This window comes from Magnolia sinica, chromosome 9, assembly GCF_029962835.1.
Source record: "Magnolia sinica isolate HGM2019 chromosome 9, MsV1, whole genome shotgun sequence".
In the NCBI taxonomy this organism is placed as follows: Eukaryota; Viridiplantae; Streptophyta; class Magnoliopsida; order Magnoliales; family Magnoliaceae; genus Magnolia; species Magnolia sinica.
This window is the reverse complement of record NC_080581.1, coordinates 5944835-5956912: the sequence shown is the minus strand read 5'-3', so window position 1 is coordinate 5956912 and position 12078 is coordinate 5944835. Positions and strand designations below refer to the sequence as shown.

At 41.8% G+C, this 12078-nt stretch overlaps 1 protein-coding gene across 3 annotated transcripts; it reads right to left on the bottom strand.

Annotated features, from left to right (window-relative positions):
• Window positions 1-206: 206 nt before the first annotated feature.
• On the bottom strand, window positions 207-11691 carry LOC131256755 (protein YIP4b-like). Of its 3 annotated transcripts, none has more exons than XM_058257788.1 (4): window positions 11513-11691; window positions 9188-9748; window positions 854-928; window positions 207-730 (listed from the first exon to the last, which is right to left on the bottom strand). In XM_058257788.1, exons 2-4 carry the CDS (start codon window positions 9680-9682, stop codon window positions 470-472), a joined length of 831 nt encoding a protein of 276 aa, XP_058113771.1. In that variant the 5' UTR covers window positions 9683-9748; window positions 11513-11691; the 3' UTR covers window positions 207-469. The 3 variants fall into 3 exon arrangements, with proteins under 3 accessions (XP_058113771.1, XP_058113770.1, XP_058113769.1); XM_058257787.1 differs by having other exon boundaries at window positions 9188-9775; window positions 11513-11690; XM_058257786.1 differs by having other exon boundaries at window positions 9188-9783; window positions 11513-11686.
• Between the last annotated feature and the right edge of the window lie 387 nt (window positions 11692-12078).

Sequence of the window (12078 nt, the reverse complement as noted above, 5' to 3'; positions counted from 1 at the left end):
TAACCGCTCAATTAGAGGATTGTTACAGTCAATGTGGAGAGCCATCCACACTTTCATTAGACTGGCTGCAATCGGTCGTCCAACCAATTTCATTTCTGGCCTTGGCACACCTGGATGAATGGCCCAGATCCTGCACGGCCAATGGGAAGTATCACACTCAATGGTACAAAAACATCTCTGAAAAAGAAAGCAGAGGTCTGAAAACCTTTGGAAAAATCACAGCAAATCATAAGATACACTTCATGTAAAACCATCTTATACAACTGCAACCAAATGCCTATTTCAAGCGCATGTCCTAGTCTGTCCCAAGTCTTCTAAACAAACCCATCATCAAAACAGATCAAAATCCAAGAATCACTTCCTTAAAAACCCGAACTGCGAACATGTAAAATGACTATAAATCTGTATGTGATATTGAAGGGTCGAACAAAAAATAAAACCTCTTTAAGACCATCGACCACTTGATGCCTTAATCTATGGCAATGATGAGGAAACCGACGGAGATGTACATGAGGAAAACCGGATAGAGAGCGAGTGCTTTTCTCCTTGGGGCGACAGCTGCGCTCATGAATGGGTAGGCAGCCCAAGAGCTCCACGCCAACGTTATTGCCACCACAACCACCTTGATTATAACATTGTCTTTCAGCATGCAGATTACAGCCCCGACATCCAGTGGAAATAGGCAGTAGCCGAGGAGGCTGAGACTCTGGAAGAAGATTATGTGCCCTCCCTGAAACAATGTGCAGCCATGGAAGGTGTCAGATGTGATGGACATGACTCTATACCCATGAACTCGGTTTTTTTTTTTTTTTTTTTTTTTTTTTCCGTTTGTAAAGAAATGGGAGCTGCTTACCAAGAGTAGCACGTTCAATGTGAGAATTATAGCACCTGTTGCAAGGACGGCAAACGCAACAGCGAAAACCTCCGACTGTTAGATCAAAATCAGAAAAAGAAATTAGTTGCATGTTCACTGTATACAACTAAGGGTGTGTTACTGTGTTTGGATGCACAACTGAATTGAATTGCAACCATTCAGTTCAATAACGAGAAATTAGCCCACAAATTGCCATCACATTCCACATGAAAGTAATGTACTTGCAAGGGAGTCTCCCAATATGAATTACTGAAGGTAATCACAATTTGGTCACTCCCACAATATCAAACTGTTAACTGCAGTTCAATTCAGCAGAGCATTTTCATGAAAATAAGTGATGCAATCTCAAACCCCAAATAGCTGGGACAAGACCATGATGATGGATAGAGCTGCAACTTGTGTTCAGGTCAACCCAAACCTTATTGACCCAGCCCAAGTTCAAGTCAGGTTGGGGTCAGGCTGTTAAGGTCCTCAGCCAGGTTTGTGTTGGAAAATGCAAACCCAATTTGAAATCAGGTTGGTTTCAGTTTGAGCATCGGATTAGGAATAATCACATGTTTGGGTCAGTTTGGGTCAGGTTGGATCGGGTTGGATCAGGTATAGAGAAATTCAGGTTGGGCACTTCACGTTGGAATTCGGGATTAGATGAGCTTGCAGGTCGGGTCATCTTGAGGTCAGGTTCCAGGTTGGACATCTTGAGGTCAGGTCAGGCTTGGGTAGACCCTTAACCCAACCAAGTTGCACCCCTAATGATGGTGATGGAGGTGATGGAAGTGGCGGCAGTGGTGGTGATGATGAAGTAAATGTAAAACTAGATGCAATCATTCTCAATGATGTATAACAGGCAAAGTGCATGTATTGTAGTTTTGGTGAACTTAACAGCAGGGAATTCACTTAACGGGGTGAAAACAGTCATCCCAATGGTGTATAACTGGAATAGTGCATGTGTCGTAGTTTTGTTGAACTTGAAAGGGAATTTGCTTAATTGGGCAAAAACAGCGCACTAATTTGTGGTGAACCATGAATCAATCTGAACCACACAGGGTAATTTGGCAAATTTGGCAACTATCAGGTTTCCATCTTCCAAATGGAGAGCTCCTTGAAGACGGTGCTACTTAAGTTTCTCATCAGAAGCACTATAATTGTCTTCGTATATTTATCAGAAACAACACATGAGAAGGAGGATTCCTCTCTCAAATTAAATCAACGACACATCCTTTACCCAAAAAAGAAACATGACAAGAAAGATACAGAAACCAGTATTGAAACCGGGTAATCCAAAATGCACTTGATTAAAACAATGAAACTTTGCGTTATGGTTAGCTCAGCACCAATCAAGAATCCCCAAGGAATTCCAAGAATTCTTGTCATACGTTAGTTCCAACCTTTTAATCCTCTTTTCCAGGTTCATCAAAATGTCTACAAAAGAACTTGAGGAAGTCTAAGAAATGCCAGCACGCAGTCACGAAAACCCAGTGGGTAACAATTAGGGAATGAAATGTCAAAGGCAATCCCCTACTGTGACAGCAGCTTGTAAATACTATTAAATTGAGCTAGATATCTGCAACTCGGGTTGCAACTAGGGTTTTGGTCAACCCAAACCCGACTGACCCAACTGGAGTCGAGTTCAGGTCTGATCAGGTTGTCAAGGTCCTTGGGTTGGGTTTGGGTCGGGAATCACACATGTTTGGGTCAGGTTGGGTTGAATATGGAGGACTTTGGGTTGGGTTCGGGTTGGAATTGGGATCGGCTCCGGTTGCATGTTGAGCCCTCTTGACGCCAGGTTGGGCTTGGGTTGACCCTCGACCCAACCCAACCCAACCCAACCCGCCCAGGTTAACACCCCTATCTGTGACAGGCAAATTGAAACTGTTTGCCTGTCGCAGAACCTAACAAATTACATAAACCCAAAAAATAAAAGTCACTTCGAACTTCCAGATAAAAAAGATAATGTTCAGACAACAAACAACTAGAAGACCAAGCCTTCTCAATGTGGTAGGTAAAAGCTGGAAACTCCCACAGTTCCAGTCATGCTGTCGTGAAAGAAAAGGGCATGCTTCAGTTAGCTTGAAAGACCCAAATGCTTGAAACTTCCTGAAGCTAGCAGGGTAAGCCTGATGCTAAGTTAAAAGGACAGCGAACAGCTCACCTTGATAATAATGATGAAACCAATAACATATTCTGGGATGAAAAGGAATTTTACAAACAACTTTTCAAAAAGAAAATTGGTTAAGAATTAAGAAAATGGAAGCAATTGCTCTTGGAGCTGAAATCTTCCATAAACTGCTTAGGCAAATCATCAGGCAGGGTGATGATCTGTGCAAGCTCGCCCCCATGAAACAATGCTTGGTCTGGGCTCTGTGAAAGCTCGGCCCGTTAAACAAACCTAGATCCGGCCCATCTCAGGCATAAGGATTGTAGCCATTGGATCAATAGCCTGCTGGACAGCCAGAGCCCAGGCCAACTGATGAGCGAGGTAGATTTCCAGGTCTTGTGTGTCTTTGATGAACCCTAGCCCAGGCCATGACAGGCTAGGCCCGAGGACCCAATGGGCCACCCCATACCATGGGATCCTACCATCAAACCAGTAGATCAGTTTGGCAGAAATGAAGCACCATGAAGTACCCACAGAGAGAACTAGCAAAACTGTGGCTCTCATGCTGGAAATGGAGTTTGCAACCATCTCCTGAAACTTGCCTCGGTGTCTACATGCCTCTTAGCTGAGGCATCAGCAATGAAGTTAGCATTCACCTTTGAATGAGATCCGCAGGGAAGCATTCAATCTTAACTCGTTAACCAAGCAAGACACGGAAGCCCACAGTCACATTGTACGAGTCTCCTCCAACAAACAGAAGTTACAATCTCAAGAAACACCACCAAGTTTAGTCCCTGTTATTGGGCAGGGAGGAGAGGACAATTTTGAAGTACCAGTATCATCTCTTAACCAATATCAGAGGCCTTGGGTTTGTCAAAAGAGATCTCATCGACATTTAAACTTACATCACCCTTTTGGGGGCTTAATCCAAATAATAACTTTCTAGTATCCTTGCATGAATTGTCACTAACTGCAATCCAAATCACGAGGGAGATGAAAGTGGCCACCCTCCTAAACTTCCATCACCCTTTTGGGGGCTTAGACCAAATATAAACTTCTTGGTAAACTTGCCCAAATTGTCAATAACGGCACTCCAATCACAAGGGAGATCTGAAGGGGTACCCCCCTCGAAATGCATTAAACTAAGGAAGAGGGAATGAGTCCCCAATACAAAGGACTATTGGCCCCCAATAAAGGTAAACCATAAGCTACAGGAAGATCACTCTCCGCTCCCAAGTTAACCCATCAGCGAGAGAAGTGATTCCTGAAATAGCAAAACAAAAGAGGGGGAGGATGAACTTCCCTTCTTGCCCAGCAGTCACCCCCTTAAATATTCTTCAATACGAGAATCCAATGCAACTTAACTTTCTCTTTAACAAGAGCTATGTGCAATGAATTATTATCAGAATGTCTTTTCTTCTGTTTTTCATATAAATTGCCCACATTATCACATGCAGAACCATACTCAAAAGGAATTTGCCTCTTGATTTATCCTATGCAAATGCCTTGAAATCCAGACTCATTAGTCAACATGTATCTGTGAGATTGCATGAGACTCACGGAATATAGTTTCAAACACCCCTGGTGGCTGGTGCCTACACCGTCTACCCGAAGCATCAACATGACAAAAACTCGAAGTGGAGCATTCCTAATTTGTATAGATTAACTCTCAAGTCCTTGTGTCAATGTAGCACACATGGACAAAGCTTCTTGGAATTATCTTGAGTTAGAGACACACAAACATGGACAACGTTTTCTTGGACTTGTCTCGAGTTCAAATCATCAAAGGGGTGGGGCATTCAAATGTATTGCACACATGCAAACAAGACTTTCACATAGATGTTGTTAAAGTCCCTTGATCTACATTGATACACCATCCTCTAACGGCTCGAGCTTTTAGAGTAAGTGGTTATTTGACATGATATCGGAGTAGAATGTCTTGTGTTTGAATCCCGAGAGCAGCAAATATGCCTCTCTTTTTTTCCTATAAAAAGGCTTCCAAACCTCCTCCTTTTGCAATATTCTCACCCCAAAACTCTCTCTCTCTCTATTGAGGCAATCTCATTTATGTGATCATTTCCCAGTAAGTTCAACCGAAACAAGGTATCAATAGATACTTGTTTTATAGAGTGAAGTTCATCACTTATCTCACACCCCATCAGCAGAATGTGGATTGGTTGAAAGCAATCTTACTACAAAAAGGGATAAGTGGAGTGGTGGTTATCGACAGATAAGCCAACAGGTGGTAATTACCTACCAACAGAATGTTTTTGCCATTTTCCCTTGATTTCTTTTTTTCTTTTTTCTTTTTTCTTTTTTTTGAAGATACCGGTTACTATGCATTGTTGTACGATAGGGGTTGCTATGCAATTTTTTCATTTTTTTAAATAATTTTTTCGCTTTAGGGGCCTGCTGCAGTGTGTGTATGGCATGTTAATATGCAATGTTGTAAGATAGGGGTTGTTATGCAATTTTTTCCTTTTTCCTCCTTTTTTCGCTTTAGGGGCCTATTGTGGTGTGTGCATGGCATGTCAATATGCAATGTTGTAGGATAGGAGTTGCTCTGCAATTTTAAATTTTTCTTTTTCCTCATTTTTTCGTTTTAGGGGCCTGCTCGGGTGTGTGTATGGCATGCATGCAACCCATGCTTCTTCGGAGGTGTTTGGGTGGCATTGCATTGTTTTCTATGGTGTGGCCCATGTGGGGCCCACTGTGGCGTGTGCATGGTACAGACTTAACCTGTCCAGTCCATGTGGGCCATCACTCTACAGTGGTGGTTTTTTAGTGGCTGCCCTATAGTGTAGTGTCAGCGTAAAATGGTGGTGGTCATGTTTTAGGCTTTTTCTCTTCTTAGTATTATCATATTTTCCTCATTTTTATTGTTAAAAAGAGAGAGAGAGAGAGAGAGAGAGAGAGAGAGAGAGAGAGAGAAGAAGAAGAAGAAGAAGAAGAAGAAGAACTATTGTGTTGCTTACGCTGCATGGTATAAGAGGGCTGAATGATACACAACACGTTATGCACTATTTAAAACTAATAGTGATAAAAGGACAAGATTAAGTACACACCACGTGGCATGAGTACAAACATGACAGATGAAGAAGAATTAGGTGGTGGCATGAGTACAAACATGACAGATGAAGAAGAATTAGGCGGCTCTCTCTCTCTCTCTCTCCTCTGAAAGATGTAATCATTTATTAGGCAGGACCTAGAAAACAGATCCAAGACAAGCAAGCGAAAGCAGAAAAACAAAAAACAAAAAAACACAGAAAAACTATAGTACAACAAACCAGTCCCATGACTGGAAACCACCCTGACCTCAACCCCATCTAGGAAGTCCAATCTCTGAATAAGCTTAACACCCTACAAAAAACCCCAACAGAGAGGCGAGAATTCCAGAAGCAGCAGTTATTCCTCTCAAACCAAACAGCACAAAGAACCAAAGGAGACTGAGTCTCCAAGCCTTCCTGCCAAACGAACCTCCATCATCTGTGTGCGAAGAGTCAAAGAGACCCTTTATAGTCGAGGGCATCACCCAGTGGACCCCCACACAAACCAGCAACCTTGACCAAATGTCCCATGTAAAGAGCAGTGGAGGAAGAGATGATCCACCAATTTCACTCCTTGAAGACATAGAAGACAAACATTGGTGATACTGATAGGCATTCCTCTTTTCCAGAGATTGTCCACCATGAGGGTGTGGTTCTTTCCGGCCGACCAGGCAGAGGCAGCTATTTTTGGGGGAGCCCCATAGAACCAAACTGCCCCAAAGGAATTGCAACTAACTAGGAGGGAGTTAGAGGCAACAGTCTTGTAGAAACACTGCACCAAACAGGCTCCCGAACTAGAGAAGCTTCACACTAAAGAATCCTCTGTCTTGGAGGAAGGAGTGTAACCCTGCAATGAAGACAGAAGAGTAGCCAACTCTTCTATTTCACAATCTATTAGGTTTCTTCTAAATGAGGGGGATCCAAACCCCATTCACACCCTCACCCAAATAACAATCTGCCACCGATATATTGATTTCACAGCCAAGAGCAGCCAAAGCAGGGAATTACAAAATGAGAGGAGAATCCCCACACCATTTATCAGCCTAAAATCTCACTACTTCCTCATTGCCCAAAAACAACTTTCAAACCATCAAAAACTTTCAAAGCAACTCTAGCAATCCCTTTCCAAATAAAGGATGAGCAATAAAGAGAGGAGGATCTGGTCCTTGTTTAGCTCCAACAATCGATCCCCATAGGTTTAGGTCCTTGTTGAACCTCCATATGCCTAGCATTGCCTTGTTAAATAAATCCAATCTCTTAATGCCTGCACCCCCATCCGAGTAGGAAGTACAAACTTCCTTCCAATTTAGGAGAGAGAATTTTCTATGGGGGGATCCTCCCTGCCAAAGGAACTCCGTACGGAGTTTATCAATTCGGAGGATGACAAATTTAAGGCAATGGAAGAGCAACATATAATAAATGGATAGGTTGGAGAGAGAATCCTTTATTAAAGTTATCCTGCCCCCCAATGAGAGGAGCTTGCTCTTACAAGGGAAGAGTTTCCTCTCCATCCATTCCAAAATCTAATCCCAAAGGTAGAGGGCAGGATTTCTCACACAGAGAGGGGGGGGCTAAGTATGTTATTGGAAGGGTTCCAACCCCACACCCATATATTTCTACTAAGTGAGAGGTCTCTTCCACCAAAAGATTAATCCTAAAAAATTCACTCTCAAACAAATTGACCTTCATACCTGAAACCACCTCAAACCAACAAATAGTCATACACAAGAACTCAACCATAGACTCCTCTACCTCGCAAAAGACTAGAGTATCATCAACAAACTAGAGATGACAAATGGGTTGGGGGAAATTATCCACCTTAAAACCCCTAAACAGACCAGCCTCCTGGCCCCTGGATGGCATTCAACTAAGGGCTTTCGATACGAGAACAAACAAGAATGGAGAGAGAGGGTCATCCTGTCGAAGCCCCCGGGAGGCTTTAAAGAAACCAAAAGGAGACCCATTAACAAGGACTGAGAATCTCATAGACGATATACAGGAGCAAGTCCACACCCTCATTTAACCCTAAAGCCCATCCTAGTCATCGTATAGTCTAAAAGGGACCGATCGATATGGTCATAAGCCTTTTCAAGATCGAGTTTGCATAGCACCCCGGACGGCCAGATCTATGGCAAGTGTCTGAACATTCATGTGCAATCCACACATTATCCACAATGTCTCCCAAACACGAAAGCACTCTGAAACAGGGATATGAGGTTGGGGAGAAGCTTTGACTCAAAACCTTGGAAAGAATCTTGTTGGGACTGCTTATCAAACTAATTGGACGAAAATCTTTAAGATTCACTGCATCTTCGAGTTTTGTAATGAGGGCAATGAAGGTATGGCCCATCTCAACTGGAAGGCACTTGGACAAAAAGAAGTTCGCCACAAAATAATGAAGAATAGTGCCTTTTTATGGATAATGATTACATTATTCTTCATTTGAACGATCAACAACAACCGAATTAAGAATAATGTTGTTAATCAAATCCTATAAAAATAAAAGACATGCAATGGAACAGCATAAGAACTTATCACTTATCAATATCATAATCTTAGCCATCCTCCCAGTAATTAGGGTCATGAGAACCTATGAATTATCAACATCATCTTAGCCATCCTCCCGGCAAAATGAGGATCAGCTTTTAAATAGTAGATTGGCAGACGTTTTATTATCAGCTGCCCACTGGAAATCAAGATTCCTCTTTCACCCGGGCTCCAGAACCAGCAATGGTAGAGGCTCACATAAAAGAAGTGATAACGTAGTTATAAAAAGGAAAGGAAAGCCCAAAAAATCATCATTGTCATCATCTAAGCCTTATTCCAATTAATTGGGGTCGGCTATATGAATCTTGTTCTTCCATTCCACTGTATTAAGAGCCAAACCTTCAGTTAGACCATAGGTCATCAATTCTTTTCTAAAAGTAAAAAAGCATGACATTCCAAATGTAAACCCAAAAAAAAAAGAAGAAGAAGAAGAAGAAGAGTAAAACGTCCTAAAAGCCTATATAAATTCCTAACTAAATAGATCTAAAAAGGATGCTTGTTAAAGAATTCAAAAGGCAAGTCACACCATAAAATATAAAAAGCAACATACGATGATAACTAAATAAATCCCCATAACAGATAAATAAAGGAAGAAATACTTAAATAGGAAAATCCAACACTTGCCTTCTTCACTGATGCTGACCATGATAGAGTAAGGCCAAGGAAGACAATGAAGAAAAATGGACCCCATAGATCCCAATCCCTAAGAGCTTTCCCGGGGTCTTCACGATACGGGTTCGGAAACACCACGAGTTTCAGATTGCTAATGACCCGAGACATATCTCTCTTCACTGTGTCCCACACAGGCTCAGTCAAAGTGTTGGGGGCCGGCCCGAACCCTGTAGCAGCAATACTCGGGCGAGAACTTGATTGGTTTTCGGATGGTAGTGCACGTGGAACAGGAATGGGAGCTGGTGAAGGCTTCTGATATGCAGGGGGAATGTCTGATTGTATAAAGGGGGTCGTGGATACAGGGATGGAAGCTCTGGGAGGACTAGGGGGTCTTGCAGGAAGTACTGTGGCGGGCGCAGATGTGACACTGGCATTTATCAGGTTCTCAATCTCATCTATGTCTGACTGGGATGAAGGATGGAGCGGAACAGTATCGCTGTGGGACATCTTTTCTTAGACAATGAGAAATCCCAAAACGTAAGGATTAGATGACGTCTTCCTGATGAAGATGAACTGAAAATGCACAATATCTCGTAAAACCTGTAGATCTAATAGCCAAAATAAGCAACGGATCAGAACATCGAATTGATGGAAATTCAACAAATAGAAAAAGAAAAGCACAGTACTTCAATCAGGTGGACGAACAATGAGAAATGCTAGGGAGATTCCACAAGGAGAGCATGTGGAGGCAATTTGCAGCACATCCAATTGGGTAGACATGTTCAAGATCCTGGCCACTCTTCATCCAGGTCCCACTCGGAACATGCCCTGGCCCGAATGGCCAGTACATTAGGTGGCCATGCAGGTATGAGAAAAGATTTGATGGTCAAAAAAACTACGACCAGTGGTCTGCGTTCAAGGTAAACATGTGGCCCACTTGGCAAGTGGAACCACCTGATTTCTATGGGCAGAGACACAGTGAGACCCACCAAATCAGTGGCTGAATCTTGCATGTGCCCCATGAATAGCATTTTTAGTCACTCCCTAGCACAAATCGCCTCAGCATTTCTCAGGGAAAGATTGCTGAAAATTATCTAAGTTCAATCTAGCAAGTAAATGGATCTTGAATGCACTCATACTGAAACTACAGAAAATAGTGCAATAAGTAGATTTAAGTCAAACAGACAAAAGGACAAAAAAGAATCCAGAGCACAGGCAGCAAATGTATTCAAAAGCAAAATCACAGAAAAACATTAAAAATCACAGTAATTGAATTAAATTCAACTGATAAAATAAGTGGAAACGATCTAATCAAATTGAAACAACTCAAAGACGTCACTGAATGCAATGCAAGCTGAACTACAAAATGAAGGGAAAAAAAGTACGGATCTCGAATTGATCTGAAACTTGGAACCTAAAATGTAAAAAAGTGGTAAATATTGGGCATGCAAAAGCACAAGATCCAGGCCACTCTTCATGTGGATCCTGCTGCAAAGTGCAAACACCCCAGCCCGAAAATTGATTGTTAAACTATGATCAGTGGTCCATGTTCAATGCATATATGTGACCCACTCGGCATGTGGGCCCGCCTGAATTTTTGGGCAGGGGCACAGTGAGACCCACACAACAAATGACTGAATCTTGCACGTATCCCATTAATCGCCTCCTTTATCTCTTCCCAGCACGAATCACCTCAGCATTTATTGGGGAAAGATTGCAGCAAATTACCTAAGTTCAATCTAGCAAGAAGCTGGATCTTGAGTACATTCAAATCAAAACCACAGAAAATCATCAAAAGAGAAAAAACCAAAATCATGGCATTAAAATCAAACGAATAAAAGTCCAGAAAAGAAAAGAATAACACAGGCATCGAATGTATTCAATCAAAATCACAGAAAAACATAAATAAATAAAAATCACAGCAAATGAAGTAAAATCTAACTAATAATCAAATCAAAGAGACCAAAAAACACACTGAATCCAAAGCAAGCTCAGCTAAAAATGAAGAAAAATAAATACAGATCTCAAATCGGCTGGAACCGAAAACATCGAAAATCGTTAAAAAAAAATACAGAAAATATAAATTGGAGAAAATCACAAAATCAGAAACATCCTAATCGATCATTAAACTACAATAAGAAAAAATTCACCACAGAATTACTACAATTGAAGGAAATCAGATCAGATCGGCAATCTGAAAAAACCCTAAACAGCAAGGGAAATGTAAATGGAAATGACTGTATTGACCTGGGCCGTTTAAAGGAGATCTGAAGGGTCAGCCGCAAAGACGAGGGGTAGAAATGGAAGAAATGAAAAAGAAGAGAAAGGGGAACTCACCAGAAAGAAGAGGTTTTTCAAGGGATGGAGGATTGAAGACGGAGGAGAGATGGGCTGAGGACTACCATGCGCATGGGTGCGTAGTGCTCCCCCTCTTCTCCCACCACCAAAGCGTCAGCGCGAAGGAAAGAAGTATGGAAGAGTAAAAGGGCAGAAAGTCGAGGAAATTGCCGTCTTCTTCTCGAGGAGTGATTTGATACTCTGTCTGCGTACGACGCTTGATACACGGTCACTTAAAAATGGTACACTTGGCAAAATATTCATTCATATTAAACCGGATAAACACTTTCACTAAATTACAATCTAAAAAATCAGATTGATTGGTTGAACAATCATAGCCTCTGATTCGTGGACACTTGTTTTTTTAAATATGACCATTGTATTTTTTTTTTATTTAACCGTCCAACAAATGTCTAACAATCTAATGGCTACATTAGACATGATATATCTGTTCCGTGATGTAGACTGCTTAGTTGAATTACTTGGATGCCACCTATGCAATTTCCCGGTGATTTCTAACTGCCTGAGTATCATCCATCAGAGGCTGCACGAGTATTAAATTATTT